General features: G+C 42.5%; 1 protein-coding gene across 2 annotated transcripts; it reads right to left on the bottom strand.

The window, feature by feature from the left end:
- Positions 1 to 283: 283 nt before the first annotated feature.
- Positions 284 to 18,031, bottom strand: noc2l (NOC2-like nucleolar associated transcriptional repressor). Of its 2 annotated transcripts, XM_076095055.1 has the most exons (18): positions 17,537 to 18,031; positions 17,217 to 17,400; positions 16,876 to 17,131; positions 15,933 to 16,023; positions 15,745 to 15,823; positions 15,382 to 15,492; positions 15,155 to 15,268; positions 14,736 to 14,924; positions 13,804 to 13,943; positions 11,541 to 11,693; positions 11,059 to 11,170; positions 9,015 to 9,128; positions 7,644 to 7,745; positions 7,172 to 7,315; positions 3,638 to 3,751; positions 3,318 to 3,453; positions 1,302 to 1,388; positions 284 to 577 (listed from the first exon to the last, which is right to left on the bottom strand). In XM_076095055.1, exons 1-18 carry the CDS (start codon positions 17,725 to 17,727, stop codon positions 462 to 464), a joined length of 2,433 nt encoding a protein of 810 aa, XP_075951170.1. In that variant the 5' UTR covers positions 17,728 to 18,031; the 3' UTR covers positions 284 to 461. The 2 variants fall into 2 exon arrangements, with proteins under 2 accessions (XP_075951170.1, XP_075951177.1); XM_076095062.1 differs by lacking the exon at positions 11,541 to 11,693 and having other exon boundaries at positions 17,537 to 18,015.
- Between the last annotated feature and the right edge of the window lie 106 nt (positions 18,032 to 18,137).

The raw sequence follows: 18,137 nt of genomic DNA, 5'->3' as shown, positions 1-18,137 counted from the left end.
CCACCTGGGCAGAGAGTCTTGGCACACCATCAGACGACACCCTGCCAGCCTGGCACAGCACTGCTGCCTCAGGGCTCAACACCCGCCTCCCTGTACCCCTCCTCTTGGCCGGCCCGGCTCTTAGCTCTCTCCAAATAGCCCGTCCTCACAAAGCCCGAGGCTGCCTACAGGTGTGCACGTGTACGGAGGACACAAATGACTCGTTTCAGGTGCACTTATGCATCAACGTGCATGTAGACGCTTCAATTAGTTTACATCTTTAATAAAAAAAAAATTAAAAAAATCAAGGGATATAATTGGATTTATTAAATGTCCTTTTTTTCAATTTCCAATCTTAATCAAATTACATCATGAACATGTTTTTACTGTACAGGTGAAGTAATACAAAATTCAAAAGCAATAATATTCTAAATATAGATGGTTGATAAGGTGGAGAGCTTGACTCTGTGCATCCATGAGCCTCAGTCATCATCAGACAGCTCCAGGTCCTCCACCAGATCATCGTCTCCTTCTGCCAGCTTTATCAGAGCAGAGGAGGACAGCGGCTGAGGAACCTTGGAGGCCTCTTCGTCCTCATCTAGAACAGAGACAGGAAGCACTTAAACGTCACGTTGAGCCACACGGGAATGTATGAAGTATGGCATGTATCAAGAGGTAAACATTTTGATAATCTGTGCACATAAGTAGTCATTTTAAACGAGAACAAGTTTATTAATGTACAGCATTTTTAAAAATTTGAGCTTCTCTTAAGAAGACATATCCTTAAATTATTACAACTGTGTTTCACAATAAATGTTTTACTTCCCCTCCACACCGTTATTCATACAGTTCTGATGATTGAATGTTGTGCAAAATATAAGTGCTGCTTTGGTTTATTGCACTTTCATAATTGGTTCATCTGTCTTTTCATTGGTAAGTCTATAAAATATCAAATTGCTTCTTTTGTCCCACCAAACAGTCCGAAACCCAAAGATATTTATTTTACAATAATAATAAATAAGAAGAGCAGCAAGTCTTCAGATTGGACAGGCAGAAATCTTGGGATTATTTAGCAATATTTCCATTAGCATGTCAAAATAGTTGCTGATGATTTTTTTCTTGATTGACTAATTGATTAATCATCTAAACTTTGCAGCTCTACAAAAACGATTCCCGGCTTTAGCCCTTATACCTGCTAATGACTGTATATACTGTAATACGCTCTCATCTGAACACTACATTAATAAATGCACCGTAGAAATGTTTGAAAACTACACATTTGCTTCAGTATGCTTATTTTTGGGTATTGAGATTGTACAAACCTGAGTCTCCGCCCTCCTCGTCATCGCTCATGTCAGACGGATCAACATCCTCATCATAATCATCATCATACCCGCGGCCCTTTTTCCCTGAGGAGAGACAGTGAAAAACATTACGTTGAGTTTTGTCTACCGTTACTTTCTTTAGACATTCCTACGTTTGCGTTGGTGCATCGCTGACGTCTGAGGACTTTGGAGACACCTATATGTGGGCCAGGCATCAGAGGCAGCTGGAAGTGTCTATTTCCTCCAGAGATGGAACTGAGAGTCGATTACAGACGCCGTTGCTGCTGCACAAACACCCATGACAGTTTACTACCGGCAATTTCAGACATCTTATGCTCACGGGCTAAATATAGCAAATGGAGATAGCAGGCAGGTTGCACGGCTACGAGGATGATGGGAGAGTCGTGTGTGTGTGTGCGCACTGGAGAGAAGTTGGGAGTTTGTCTGAATTTATGTTGCGGTATACTCAGGGTGCAGTGTGTGTGTGTGTGTGTGTGTGTGTGTGTTGTCTAGCCAAAGGGACAACTGGGGTCCACAGGCTTTGAAGTAGAGGTGTGATGAGATTCTGGGGGCGTAGAGGAGAGGGAAGCAAAACAGAGCTACTTCCTCCGTCCGCTACACTGCACACGCACAGTTATACAATAAGTGCACACGCATAGATAAACAATGTCTATTAAAACACCAGGTACTTCTCTTCCTATCTGAATTTACGATGAAAAAACGTACTATCGCCATCTCCCACTCTTTGATGCTCACATGGTACGAGCAGACTTCAGTAGTACCTCAGACGTTGCCCCCAAATGACCTGGAAGATATATCCCCCACACACACACACACACACACACACACACACACACACACACACACACACACACACACACACACACACACACACACACACACACACACACACACACACACACACACACACACACACACACACACACACACACACACACACACACACACACACACACACACACATCAATCTAAATCATCAGCCCCCTTCTCTCAAACTCCCCCTTTTTTCCGGAAGTGTGTGCGGCCACAAAGAGCTTTGGTGAGCCGCCCAAAAGCTTTTGGCTCTTTAAGACTGGACGACAGGGTGGTGGGTGTGCGTGTCTTTGTGTGCGCACGTGTTGCGAGGACATGCGGGGGCAGCTGGTTGAAGCCCACAGAGCCAGAAAGAGAGAGAGCGAGAGAGAGAGATAGAATGAAAGAGGGAGAGGAGAGTGGGAGCGGCCACCTCTGGGCTGGTTTGAATTAGGAACCCCCGCTGGGATCCAAGCCTGTACTTCCTGTCGGGGGGGTTTGAGCTCGTATGTGTGTGTGCAAGGGGTGGAGGAAAGACGAGCGAGAGGGAGGGAGGGGTGGATGGAGAGTGAGAGGCGGAGGCTCGCCGCTTGCTGGCAGCTGCCCATTCGTTTGTTGGGACTCTCCCTACAATGAAGTCCAGATGCATTAAAAAAAAATGAAAAAAATCCCCCTGCCGCCTACTCCTTTCCTCTGTGACCTTGCGGAGGGCCTTGTGCTACTTGGAGCGTGTCCGAGTGTAAAGCTGGAAAAGCGAGGTTGCAGCTGCCTGCGACCTGTGGACGACCCCAAGAGGACGAGTTCTGTGGCTAAAGAAAGATCAGGCTCATGGTTCTTCTCTGCAGAGACACACAAATCATCTGATAAGCAGAGATTTTCTCTCGAGTTTGATTTTTTTTTTTATATTTAATTTGCAGTTCCTCAGAAACCGCCTCTGTGGATGTTTTAATAAGTTGGAGCCTTGCGGATTCTGCTTTGCAGGTGATCTGCCTCATGTAGCCAAACTTTTAAGATAGTGGCTGATAACAGCCTAGGAATAAACTGTCATCACCTCTTTAACTTCGCTTATGCGCCGCAGAACTGCAGGCTGTAACAAAACACAGCCCCCTAGAGGCCAAGACATCATAGCCTTCTGTTCCACAAGTAAAACTCCTCAGCAGGCGAATTTAAATGTGAGAGTGTATTTGCGAGTCAGCTTGCCTTTGATTTTGAGTTCTCCGTCATCTTCGTCCGATTCGCTGTCGGATTGAAACAGATCCTTGAACTCCTTCTTGTCCTCCACCTTCTTCTCCTGAATCTTCTTACGTTTGATCTCGGGGAGGTCCAGATCCTCCATCTTTACAGAACACAAACCCAGCAGGATAAATACACAAACCGGTTCTGCCAGTAAAACAATCCACTCCATAGCATTACTGATTCATGTAAGAAAGCTACTATTGTGAGTAACGGCGGCATTCATAAAGAAAAAGCCAAAAGTGATTCAGTAGGATGAGGCAAATGTTTGTGGTTTGGATAGTTACCCTTTCTTTGCCAGAGATCTCCAGCTGGATCTCCTTCTCCCTCAGCTTCTTCCACTGGCTGTAGTACCTGCTGAGAGGAGTCCCCTCCTCCTTCATCTGCTTCTCCCAAGCCGCCTGACAAAAGAGACAACATTTTTGTTAAAGAATGTATGGTTGGCGTGTGTGAGTGGGTTTATTTCACGGTGCCGGAGTATGGCGGTAGTTATTTCAGCAGAATCTCTTAAGAGGAGCCTTTCAGCAGTTTCATTCAGGTTCCAAAACGATGGTAATAACAAGTGGCCTTCCTTCACAACTTTACATCAAGTGATCCGGAGAAAGTGATGGACAGACGAGTCAGTGGTAAGAGTCAGAAGATGTGGAAAAGACAGATTGAAGGTGTCTGAAATGGGAGACCTGACGATCTTCTCCAGCCCCTAAAGGTCTGTGTGGATGACATCGATTAGGCCCAATCACATTATCCGACCACCAAATCCAATAGAGAAAACAGGCCGCGGCCTCTTGCGCCCGTTAGCTTAACACATTTACCACAATTTACCATGCCGCTATTAAGATAAGTGACGTGTGCACGCGCACACACAAAAAGACAGGATAACAAAATGAAACCAGAAAAAGCTTCTCAATTCAGCCTGGACTCAAAAACTAACAAAACAAAACATTTCCCCGTAGAGGCGGCAGAGAAACACGAGAGACATCAGAGTGGAACCTGGGCGGAGGCAGGGAATCATTAATTAGGCTAGCTCTCAGTTTGGGTGACATCAGCAGGGGGGGGGCTGTGGCCGGAGGGAGGCCGTGGCCTTTTCCACAGCAGCAGCGAGGCTGTCCCCTCTCCTCCGCCTGCGGTGACACCCACTGCTGCCCCGATGCCAGGGAGGGGATGCCATGACGACAGCCTCGGCTGAGCAGAGAGCCGTGGCGACAGGAGCTGGCGCGGTGCCGTGCTGTCTGTCTGTTGTACTTTGTTCTCTCACACTCACACACACACACACACACACTTACTTCCATGTGTGTACGCACACACATTTTCTCATTAGCTCAATTACACAAAGCAACCTCTTTAATTTCATCCTTAAACACTCTTAAATATTAATCAGCCGTACATGTCAAGACTCTCAGGAGCAGCAAAGCCACATAAAAGCACGTTTGTGTGGACAGGTAGCATGAAGAGAGGGCGAGTCAACACAGAACACACACTAATGGCTGCTCATTAAGGCAGAGGCGGCCCTGGTTCAAAAGCACATAAGAGCTTCCAATAACCACAGGGTCATTGTTAACCAGGCTTAGAGTTACACAGGGAAGTGGCCTCCATTATCAGTCGCCCACCGTCGGGTTTAACAGGCGACGGCCTGCTGTGTCCGGTTCAGCTGGACAAGAGCCCAAATAAGAAATGTGAACGGTTACCATCGCCATGCAACTGGATCACACTGAACTCTTTTTGATGATTCTTAAAACCATTTATATAAGACACACCTACATGTTAATGTAACCAGACATGACTAATCTAAACATGTTGTATTGTTGTGTAAACAACTGATATTTAGACAATCATTGAGTGAAATTTCCACAGTATGTCATAAAAATGCAATACAAGTACTAATTACTAATTTATAATATGTCATAACTATTTTTTGTATAGTATGCCATAACAAAATGTCATAGAAAATGTCATAGTATAGTATGTAGGAAAGAAAGTCATTATGTGTCTTAAATGTCATAAAACATATTTCACAGTACAGTGTCATAGTAGCAAGCCCCTAAATGCAATACAGAAAATGTCATAGTATAGTCTGCCACGAAAATGTAAAAAGTATCAGTAGGTAAATGTGTAGTATGCCATGAAAAACACAAAAACTTCATAGTATAAAATGTTATTTTATCCCATTAGACAATTAGCATATGAATTTGTGCGTTATGTCCAATATTTTAAATGCGGTCAAAAAACGGTTTTCTTGCCCTACACAAAGGGAGGCAGGCACAGAGGTCGTGTTAACCAAATATTTTCGGTCATTGACAGAATTGTTTTTAACAATGACGAAAAAAATCTAAAGGCCGTCCGTCATTTTGTTTAGGGCCAGTGAGGCCACTAAACACTGCAGCCATTGTGTATTCAGCTGTGTGTTGACATGAATGACCAGATTCTCTCCAGTACCTTATAAATGCAAATCTAGAAGCTTGTTCTGTATATTAATTCTTAAAAAAAACACCCCTTTCAAAACCTTTAAATAAGCCTGTCATAAAAAAAAATTAAATGTTGGGTAATAATAGATTGACGGAATTTTTACGCCAAAATAACAGACAAAGAGAAAGTGTATTTCAACCACTTGGCACGAACTGACTAGTTATATTTAACTCGATTAATCCAATGGATCACTTTTTCAAATAGAGGAGTTTGAGGATTTTTTTAGATTCAAAGCTTCATTTGTAAACCTCAATAGAAGCTTCAGATTTAAAAAACAAAAACATTCAGTATAGCCCAACTTAACCGTAAATACAAGAAGTGATTCAATACTTTTTAGAGTAGAGAATACTTTACTTAAAGGACTGAAGTCAAATGGTTCAACGCTGAGTATTTAATTAGAAAGTAATGAACCTTCGCCTTTTCTGAGCTCTTTAACTAAACTGCAATAGCAAAATGCAGTCACATGACCAAATGAGTGGCGCTCAGCTGATGAGGAGCAGAATGCTGCAGTAATATTTCAACAGAGTCTGGGCCACTGATTCTGTGTGTTTAGTTCTGATCACTTTTGAGGCAACATACCTTCAAATGCATGAAGCAAGCGGAACGCATGAGGCTACAAGGGTGAACCAATAAAACAGCTCGTAGCAAATGATAATGAAATGACTTGTCCAAGTGTAATAAAAGGGTTTCTCTTAATAAGTAGAATAAAACCAATTGTCATACATATGACAACGGTAAATCAGAAAACATATTGCAGCACGAGTCAATAATTATGACTCACTTTGACTGCATTGTGACCCACTAGATCTCCTTAAATCTTGAGCTAACAACACACGACGGGCTTACATAATCATAAAGCAACAGATCAATGCATACAGCTTTTACAAGTCAGTTAAAAAGTGACTGCAATCTTTGATAATAACACCTGATTTCTGTCTGAGTTCATCTATAAATGACTGCGTCTGTTTTTCTTATCTTTTTGTTTAAATGACCTAAGAAAGAGTAAATAGTAAGCAGCTGTCACCAGGTGCTGTGATTGTGTTCATTTTAGGTCTTCTATCCATTTATAACAATTTTAAACCATTTTTTCTATTAGGTTACATTCTGACACGTTTCACATTATTATATCATATATTATTATTATTACCTAGACTCATCTTTGTAATTGTGTTTGGACAAAAACACAAACGTATTATTTACTTATATACTTATTAGGAACAGAAGAGCCAAACGGACAGAAGAGGTTAAATAAGGACTCTGGAAAGGCAGCCTGTAAAATCAGGACAAGACAGTCCCTGCCCTCCCTCCCTCCCTCCCTGCCTCCCTCCCTCCCTCCCTTCTTTCTTTCACACACTCACCACAGCAGTGGCATCGGCCACTCCAAAGGCAGCCTTCTGTCTCCGTCCTGTGATGTGGCTGCTGTTCTCCTGTACCTTTTCCAGCAGCTGGCGAATCGGCTTGCAGTAATTGGCCACTTTGCATTCCTTCAGGAACGCTTTCAGCTGCGGGGACATGGAGGGGGAGTATGAGAAAGAGGAACCCGTGTAAAAAAAACAACCAAAAAAGAAAACCATCCAGTCCACCCATACGGTGCATTCAGGCACAGCAGAGGGTTTGTGGTTGTTTTCCCCGAGGAGAGGAGGTTCAGCCTGGCAGATCCTGAATCATTTATTCAGACAGGTTTTAAACTCTGGGAATTAGTTTAGACTGAATCAATTCTGCATCACCTGTGTGAGTGTGTGTGTGTGTGTGTGTGTGTGTGAGTTACAAGGGTATGGGGAGATAAGACAGACCTCGGTCATTCCAGGATCAGTTTAAAGGTGGTGTTACCTGAATGACGGTGGGCAGGGCGAGCTCTGGGAACCCGATGGAGCTGTGCTGAGTGTGGAAGTATTCCAGTATGAGGTCATACAGCTGGTCAATCAACCCGTCCTAAAATGCAACAGAACAGCAAGATTGGCAAACAATACTCATCCTTAAGACATGCACGTAAAACGTGTTACTGTGCACCTATATTCAGTACATCACCGAGAACAAAACACATCAGGACTGATATCCGTGTTAGCATTTCACTGGTTGACAGCTTAGCTTAGCTTGTTCCACAGCTCTGAATCTCTGCCCACATCTCACTTCAGATAGGTCAGGTGTGCCCACTGATGGTTGTTTCTTCCGGTTAAAGAAGCAATCAGAGCTTAGAAGGAGTCATTAAAAATGGGAATGCATCTTCCTACAAAAACATGTTTTTTTTTTTAACTTAATGAAAATCAAAATGAAACAAAATGTTGAAGAGCATGGACGAGATCGACGCAGCTGTACAAGTGGTTTTAAGTTTACGCCTAAAAACAACAACTCCTAAATCAACATATTACTTTGATCAGCCAACGATGGCTCCCAGCCAACGATGGCTCCCAGCCATCGCTACCACAGGGTCCACTTGAACTGAAACAGGCGGTTATGTCACTCACTATTGTTTCGTCGGTGCAAAACAAAACAACTCCGTCCCGTAAACATAAACATGTCAAGACTGAATGAAGTGAAATGGCAATTCAATCTCCAGTCGTACCAGGCTAAGTTAACTACGAATGGGCCCAATACATATTCATGAAGCCATAAAACATGCTGGACTTAAAAGAGATTGATTCGAATGTAACTGACAAACCTACTTAGCTAGAGCAAGCCAACACATCATCTACATTACTCGACACGTACATAGTTGCCTCTTTGTTCATACAAATGCAAGATTTTCTAGCCTATGCGGTCTAGTAAGCGTTCAGGTTTAGAGAGATCGGTGCTCGTGTAGTCAGGTCTGCTGTGCGTCTATGAGGCAGGGGTTCGTGGCAGCTACCCAGGTGACAGCGGTGGAAATAGCCCAAGAGAGCGGAGTGTAGGGGATAATCCCAGAGGGCCGTGCTGCAATCCTCTTGGCTGCAGTGCTGAGCGTGGTGACAGAGGGACAGTTTAGAGCCCTGACAAGGGGCTTTCAGAGCTGCCCTCAATCCCCTTATGTACACACGCGGCTAACACGCAGTGGAAGGGAGCAACGTGAAAATAACATTAACTAAGACTTCAACCACTCATTTGATCAGCCGCTGCTGCAACAAAGATCACAAGCACCGACACAAACGGGAGCATGCACCGGGCGGCGACGCACCAGAACTGTAGACTGTCCCACTATCTCCCCTCACAAGTGGTGGATCTTACCTTATAGGCTTTCTCCATTAGGTTGATGTTGCTTAGCTTCAGGATGACTGCAAAGTTGATGGGTTTCTTGCTCATTCGCCCTGGTTTCTTGTTGAAGTCCACCTGTTGGACGATCTATGAAGGAAAGACAATGTTGAATTCAGACCCAACTGCTCAGAAATGCTCCATTTTCTTGGTAGTGTAGTGAAATGCATACTATGAGAACAAGGTGGTACATGGACCCAGAGCCAGTGCAAAACACGGGGGCAACATCTGACCTGATAACCGTAGTTTACTTTTGTGATTATTGTTTCCCCAACAGTCTTTTGGTTTGTATTTTACAAAAGAAATGACTCATCCTCGACCTGTTGCCCAATAATCTATGTAACTAATAAACTCTTTATTAGAACTTCCATATTGCTCCTACTCGGTGTCTGAATTTAGCATTTACATACATTTAATAAAGCTACATTTTCTTCTTCCCTGGAAACATCACTTTTTCACAAGTTCAACATAAGGAACCCAATTGAACAACCACCATGTATTATCAATTATCATTCTGCACAGTTAATTTTACATCCTGCAGTGTTACTGAGGCGACACATTTCTATCTTACTCTGTGAAAGTACATTCTAGCCATTGTGTGGGCTTTTTGTCTACAAGCTTTAGCTTTCACATCTGCCCACAATGCGCAAGTGAATTTCTGTCTTGTATTTGTGTATCAAGCTATTTCTGACTCCCCGTATCTCTGAGCATTTCTGTGCGTTTGTGTGTGTGTGCGTGTGGTCGTTACTGTGCTCAGTGTGCGGAGCAGAGCAACGCTGCTGGCCGGTGCTGTCTGTACAAACATAGGATGTGGTGGCGGTCTGCGGGGGAGCCAGGGGGAAGTGGGAAGGCATGGGCCAACCCTGGTGCATGCACATACACACAAATGAATACACACGCGCGCACACACACACACACATATCCACGCACAGCTAGTGAAGCAGGAAGCTCCAAATCATACACCCCCCTTGGAGATGCGAGAACACACACAGGCACAGGCACACAGGAGGAAGGGGCTGCTTCTACTGCTCTAATTAAAACAGTAGCAGCGTACCTCAGCCTGCCTTTAACAGTGCTTTAACAAGGGGAGCAGTAAGGGAGAAAAAGCACAGGAAATATCGTGCGTCACAAATAACCACGGTTTGCTGTTGGGGGGCTAGGGGAGGGGGCTCCGAGTGTGTATACGGGGAAAAAGAGGTAGAGAGTGGGCCATAAGCAGGGAGGATGTGGTTTGCACAGCGTGTTAGGACCAGCGTGTAAACCACAACCTTTATCGCTTTGGTCAAACTGCTGCATGCACACACACACACATTTACAAACAAACACACACAACAGGCATGCACTGACCAATCCCAGCGGGCCAAGCTAGTCGCTGTCGCCAGCACACCGCTCTCTGGCACATGACAGCACCGCCCCACGGCATGCATACACACTTGTACACATTCGCACACAAAAGACACACCGACCGCACGATCACATGCGCAACACCTGACCCAGAGAAAATGTTGTCAGTTGGTGACCTGTGATTGGTCTGATAACAAAAGGTGTGTGTGTGTCTCTCTCACACACACACACACACACACACACACACACACACACACACACACACACACACACACACACACACACACACACACACACACACACACACACACACACACACACACACACACACACACACACACACACACACACACACCTATCTTTCGATGCGTTTCCCCCTGAACTCCTTCAGTTGTGGCCGTTGAGACCAAAATGCATTTCAGACGCCACTGATGTTTTCCACAGCAAACCACAGACGGAACATTTCATCACACATCTACTTTTTTTATTGTTTCCGTTTGAGACAAAGACAACCAACTGACTTTTGTTTATTTTGCATAATTCAAAAGCATTTGAGGTCTTTCAGTTGAGTTATAAAAACCATTTAATCTGCTGGAAACCTGACACAAACTGTATTAATCCCGTCAGATCCACATGTATGCACTGTGACTGCTGGTCACTGGAGATGAGGTCTTACCTCCAAGAGGAAAGGCAGCACGGGTACAAATGTGTTGGTGCTGCCGGACAGCAGGATGAGGGCTTTGCAACAATGCATCCTCAGAGGGTAGTATCTCGATGTGGGCACCAGTCTGTTCAGGAGAAGAAAACAGTGGTCAATGTCTCCACCTGCTGTTGGCAAAATGTACGGTGACATGGTTGTTTTCACACAGCTCCAAATTTCAGATTAAACACCTTTAACAAATTAATGATTTTAGACTTTCGGGGGATGAATCAGGTAACTACATATAGTTTTGTTCAATAATATTGTTATATGTAAGCAAAATCTAATTTTTTGCAATTTAGTTATCAAAGAGTAGTGATAAATGTCCTGAAGGCTGGGTAGTTCAGTTATTACCATAAGACAGTCTTAACATTACCCTCTATGCGTGAATTTCCCGCACCACTGCAGTCCTCGTGCCTTATTTGTTGATTTTTGACAGCAGTCATTCTGTCACTCACAGTTTTGTCACAGAAGGAAACCCTTTATTCTCAGTGCCCATCGGCACCAACTTGGTGTTTAGTGTCTTGCTCAAGGACCCTTCGACATGCCACGAGGAGTCGTCCGGGATCAAACCGCCAACCTTGTAATTAATGCACGACCTGCTCCACCTCCTGAGTCACAGCCGCCCCATAATAAGAAACAAAAGAAGCCCTGTGTTAATGGCGTCTTACTTCATGTACTAATGAGCTAATAAAAGGCTCGTTTGATAGATCCATGAGTTTACGGGTTTATCGGACACCCAAACTGCACAGATTTCTTCGTTTTTGACAAAAATGAATAGATTTTTGTAATTTGGCAGGTGCTGAGATGTATTTTGAAAGTTTATTAGATGATTAACAGAAAATTAATCCACAACTTTTTTGATAATCACTTAATTTCCCTTTCATTTTTCAAGCAAAAATGCCAAAAGTTTGATTGTTCCAGCTTCTCACGTTTGAGGATTTGCTGCTTTCCGGCGTCCAACATTAATTTTAACCAAATATCTTTGCACACAATTAGTTGATTAGATAAAGTGTATTTATCACGCTAAGTGTATTCCACTGATGTTGCAGTTAGTATCAATTGTGTGAATTGTGTGTGTTTTCCCACTGCAAGTAAATTTTCCCGCTCTACGGTTTGATACTTACAAAATGAAAAACGTTACCAACAGCAAAATACCTTCACTAATCAAACCCATGCTCCATTTTATTACAGCGGTGCTAATGTCAAAGCTGACTAATAAAGACTAATAAGCCCATTCTGATATCACACCTACTAAGTGTATTTCACTGATGTCTCATCGCGGGTAACTCCAGCCTGGAGTACAAATGTAAAACTTTTTCTTTTTTTATTAATGAATAAATATGCATCATATCTCAATCTGCATCGTAACCAGTAACATTTCTGTCAGGTAAATGCAGTAGTACAATGTTTTCCTCTGAAGTAGAAGTACACAGTAAGTAGTATACCGTTGAATTGCATACTTTTCAGTGCTTTTTACGGCCATTTCGGGGTACAATCAGTTTGAATAGTAAGATAATTCAAAACATTTGTCCAATCTTAATCTTATGTCTAAACATCATTTTGAGTTTTTAGCTGTGTTGGGTCCTTTTATTTGGGTGCCCCAGGTCCAGGTTGTGTGCCCTGGGCTGCGGTCGAAAAGTCCAAAAATGACCTCCTAACGTCTTTTCCTAACCACTTTTCCTTGACCTCTGTGGAAAACGTCACTGAGTCAAGGAGAGTTCATGAGGAGTTAGGAAAAGACAACCGTGGCACTTAGAGAATCTGACTCCACGTTCACTAAGCTACGTAATTATGATGCGACGGCTAATATTCTATCTAATCTATCATAAGGCCTAGCTTGTTTTTTTTTTTTACTGATGCTTTGAGAATTTGTTTATTGACAGTTTGCTAAATTTACTTTGTTTAATTTCACATTATTTTTTTAACTTATTTGTTACTTTTCAAAGTAAATAAATACATATAAAATGAAACGAAAGAGTTCTCACCGTCTATTCATAAACATGAATCTGTATGAAAATAATTGTTAAACATGTGCAAGATAAGCATATCGTTTGTTTTCATGGACGGCTGAATGGTGCGTCACTTTAAATGTTGCCGCCACAAGGAATTGTGGGGCGGCATTATCTTCTTTCCTTTGGTAAAGGAAGGTCCAGTGTTTCCTTTGCTAAAGGAGCTAATAAAGGAAGCACTGAATCACCTTTCCTTAGCATTTAGAGAATTCGAACAGCTGTCATCATGGCAGACACTTAGATACTTCCGGGTCATTTCACTCCGTTAGGAACCTTCCAAAGCAAAAAGGACTATTCGACCCCAGCCCTGGTTTATTTTCCCGTGAACTACACTGTCGGCGTTTCTGTCGTGACTAACACACAACTATCTCACGTCAGGTGCATTGATCAGGACCCAAGGAGGCACAGTGTCATGTGTGAAGTTGTTGGTATGCATGGTTCTGGGGAAAGCAGCAACACCACAGGACAAACATCCGGACCGTTCTGAACAGGCATGTTTTAAATGGGCGACTGCAATAGTGTGCGTCATTCACAAAAAATACAGAACTTTTGACCAGAAACAGCTATAAAAAAAAATGTCTGACTGCTTCATTTCAGACACTATAATGGATTATTCACTCAGTACCTCTGAAAATATCACATTTTTGCAAAACTTTATTACACGCATATGCAAGTCATAAATAATAAAAATGTATATAAATATACTCACTTCACGGTGCCGATTATGACTTGGCAGAGCGGATAGATTAGAGGCTGGAGTACATCACTGGGGTGCAAGGTGCTGAGGACCCGACACCAGAGGTACAGACAGTGGATATACTGCCAGTTATACACCGACTGGTACGTTTCCTACAGAACACACACAACGACAGTCGGTTAGTGTCTTATTATAGGTGCTTAAAGGTCTATGAACCTCCATAAGGTCTGATCTCTTGAGTTCTATTATGTTATCTTATTCTTCTTATATTATCTTCTTGATAATGTGCTTCTCTTAGGAGGATAATATTAATAATAATAATCAGGCAAAAAAAGTTGTGCAGCGGCCGCATGATAGTTTATGATATTGTAATTCATTCCCATGCATGCTGCTCAAGAGTATTCGCAGTGACCGGCTCGTCTGCCGACAGCGTGGGTTCTCTCCCCGACACATTCCTGCTTATAACGGAGCTAAACAGCTGTTTTTGGTGAGAAACTTGAATAAATACCAGAAATATAAAATAGATATTAGAAAGGGAATTATGACCTGCTTAACTTCCTAACACTAGCTCTAGGCAGCTTATAATACATAATTAAAACAATAAAAGTCAGGGTGATATTTTAACCCATTTACTTCCTAATCATTTGAATTGTGTGTGTTTATTCGAATAACCACTATAGATGACAATAACAGAGTATAACATTAAGACGGTTTACATTGACTTTGGAACAGTTGGAATTACTTTTTGGGATGTTCCTGGACAATGGTAAAAAAATTTAAACAAAGAATCTGCCTAGAAAATTGCAATAGGTACATCGCTAAGAATAATGCTTTAATCACTCGTAAAAATTATTAAATATGTCTTTATATGTCAAAGTATGCCTCTTCAAAGCTTTCATACGCAGACCGTCTCCCTGAGCACATACACACAGTCTAAAACCAACCTTTTTCTTCATGGTCATGGCGTTCCTGAGGTGGATGGCTAACTGTCGGATGTAGATGAAGGCGTGCTGGTAAGTGGCCTGCGTGTCCAGGGAGTACATCTCTGTGAGAGTTCGCTGCATGAAGTTGATCATGGGCAGTGCAGTGGGAGATGTGAACTTACAGTTTTGTACATATGAAATGTACATTTGCTGCAAAGAGAAAGAAAAACATCATAAGCAGGACAAATGAAAATACTTACTGGTTCTACAAGCTAGGTGTGCTTTTAAGCATTTGGAGTAAACATCAAATTAAAAAGAAAATTAACTCTCTTTTTACTTTCTAGTCTTTCAAGAAAACATTCTCAGTGAATTCTGGTCCACAGTAAATCCCGGTCTGCTGAATGCGCTTCTATTTCTGTATCACTTTGCATTCAGCTCACCTTGAGAATAGGGTTAAGATAAGTGTCCTGCTTGTGTCTGCAGATCTTGTTGAGTGCCAGGAAGGCGAGAACCCGACTCGTCTCCTCCCCTGTACTCCACTGCTTCATCAATTGCTGCACACAAAGACATGAGACGGCTTATAAGCAAAAAATTACATGGAAAACTCTTTAGCAGCGTTAAATTGAGGACGAGATTCCACGCCATTCTGTGATAATGTACACGTTACCTTGACCAGGTGACGACACTGTTTGGGTAGAGAAAGGTAATACGGTACGAGCTGGTTGGCGTGCCGCAGGACTGCACTGATGACTGTAGCCTCTGTCAGACAGGATAACAGCTACAGGAGGAGAGTGAGACAAAAGAGCCGTAAGAGGAAAACAGAGGTTAATACAGGGATGTTTTCAGGACGCATCGTGGCATGTACAGCTTGGTTATAAATCGATTGTTCTGTGTCAAAGAAAAACATGTATCTGCACTTTCTCTACTGCATCTCATCCCGTCCACCTCCCAAGAATATGAGAGGCAGAACTCAAGGGAAAAAAAAGCTCAGACAGACAGAGAGACACTTGAATCGAAGAGCAAAACAAACCTGAACGACTCCACCGAGATACATCTTGATGTCAATCTGATTCTTCTGCCACTTTGGACTCGACGATGGGAGCACTAGCCTGAGAACAGAACAAAAGAAACAAAAGTGAGAAATTAACCATCTTTCCACAGCTATATTAAGACTATAAAGAGGATGCAATTTTAAAAAATTTGACATCCGTTTCATACTTTTTTTGGTCTTTTTCTGGCTTCAGGTTGAGCATCCTCTGCAGGGCCGCATTAATATCTCTGATACAGAACAGGACCAGGGCGTTGAACACTGCAGACAGTACAGGGAAAGAGATATTTATGCATATTTCATTGTTTTTTATCATTCAGTAAAATTCTCTCAATTCAATACATTCAGATTAATCAAATATGTCGCTGTGTATTAACGCTGTGTGTTATGGGGCGACTGTGGCTAAGGGGATAGCAGGGCCGCCTTTCAATCAGAGGGTCGGTGGTTCAATCCCCGGCTCCGGCTCTGCTAGTCGCATGTCGATGTGTCCTTGAGCAAGACACTTAACCCCAAAAAAATTGCTCCCGTAGCTGTGCCTACGGTGTAGAAATGTGATAGACTCTGAATTGTAAGTCGCTTTGGATAAAAGCGTCTGCTAAATGACTGTAATGTAATGTAATGTAATGTTAAAAATAATCACAAACAGTGCCGTGATGAGGTTGTGGAGTCTGTCAATGTCTCATTTTTATCACATCTGGTTGTTTTGGTTATTGCCGAACCCACTGCTGTTTATTATTATATGAACTGCTACAGTGCATATAATAATATACAAAAAAGATGAATGTTACAGTAAACAAATACATTGAATAAAAGTAGTAATATGCCGGCTCTTCTTACTGTAGTAAAATTTATGAAACTGTGAACACTTTGGTAATGACCTAATGTGTCTTTGATATCGCCTCAGTGCCGAAAGCTGGCATCAAATATCTGGTCAGATTTATTAATTTCTGATATCCAGAGTTCCAAATGTAAAGCAAAATTTGGCGGAGTGCATTTCATTTAAAGCTGCTATACATTGATATATTTATAATAACAAATATCACAGGGATGATGCTGTAATTCTTTTATCAAAATGCAACAGTTTGAATTCACATATCAAACATGGTATCCTACCTGAGCTGTCAGCAACTTTGTATCGACACTGAGCCCCTCCTTCGCCCTTGGTTGTAGCCACAGCAGCCTTAAAGGCCTGGGTGACTTCTCTGAAGAGACGGGGGTTGGGTTCCTTCTTCATTGCAGCTTTCCAGTCTGCAATCATTTTCTCTGTGACTTTGATGGTCTCCACTGCCTTCTTGGATTTCTTCGAAGCTTTCTGACCCTCGTTATCGTCTTCATCATCTTCATCGTCGTCGTCACCAGAGCCGGCCTCCTACATGCAAACCACCACAGTATGAAGACCCTTGTTTTCACAAATTAACTCAATCATTACCTCACACCCCAGCAGCCCAGCCCACCTCCAGTGCAGAAGGCAATTTGTGATACTTCTTCTCATCCTCATCATCAGAGCTGTCTGTGTCGTCAAAGTTTAGGAGCGTTTGGTCGTTTGCTTGCAGAAACTTGTAGAACTCTGGATCTTTGTTCTGTAACCTGGACAGCTGCTGCTTGTGCTCATTGGCTTTACCTTTTTTCCCATCATCCCTATGGGGAAAAAGACACCCACAAAAACACAAGGGAGTTGCTCGTCTGTCCTCGATAGATTTTCATATTGTTATTACCATCACTACAAAGATACAGTATATACACAATATAAATGACACCACATCAAAAGACCCACGTCGTGAAGGCTTCAGGTTTCAGCTCTTTCTCCTTGTTCAGTTTATTGAATCCATTCTGCTGGTCAGTCTCTTCATCAGATTCACCTTCACTGGCAGAGTTCAAACCTGACAGCATGAACTCATCCACACTGAGGTCTTCTAACTTCCTACAAATACAAAACAACAGTTCAACATATAAGTTGGCCAACATGTGTGTGGGGGTGTATACATGATACGTTACGGATTCCAGTATCAATTCAAACGTTTTTTTTTTTTTTTATGCTGCCAGCTTGTCGGTTAACAAGTCAAATCTTATTAAACTTTCGTGAAAATCCTGTTTTCATCAAAGAGAAACTGAACATGTAGCTGGTGTTTGATTTAAGCTAACGTTGGCTGCTTCCAAGAACACCTAAGCTAGCGCTAACAGCATGGGAGGCTAACACACTTTCGCACACAGTGTTAGCTAAAACGAGTCTTAAAACCTTACAAATACACGGACTAGACAGACAACACTTACACTTATAAAAACAAAACATATTTTCAACTCGTTAATGCTCTAATTATATTGCACATAGTAAAGACAATCTCTACATGCCTTTTCTGCTTCCCTGCCATGCTGGA

Source organism: Anarhichas minor, unplaced genomic scaffold (assembly GCF_050575085.1).
Source record: "Anarhichas minor isolate MPS153535 unplaced genomic scaffold, ASM5057508v1 ptg000003l, whole genome shotgun sequence".
Classification (NCBI taxonomy): Eukaryota; Metazoa; Chordata; class Actinopteri; order Perciformes; family Anarhichadidae; genus Anarhichas; species Anarhichas minor.
Note: the sequence above shows the minus strand (reverse complement) of the source record. Positions and strands in the feature narration are given on the sequence as shown.

Excerpts from the sequence above, each read along its gene's own strand:
- noc2l (XM_076095055.1), bottom strand. The coding sequence starts at position 17,727 with ATGTTGGCCAACTTATATGTTGAACTGTTGTTTTGTATTTGTAGGAAG. Across the intron at positions 16,024-16,875 it reads CAAAGTTGCTGACAGCTCAG|TGTTCAACGCCCTGGTCCTG; the intron begins GTAGGATACCAT and ends TACTGTCTGCAG. Across the intron at positions 9,129-11,058 it reads TGCTGCCTTTCCTCTTGGAG|ATCGTCCAACAGGTGGACTT; the intron begins GTAAGACCTCAT and ends TTTCCTTCATAG.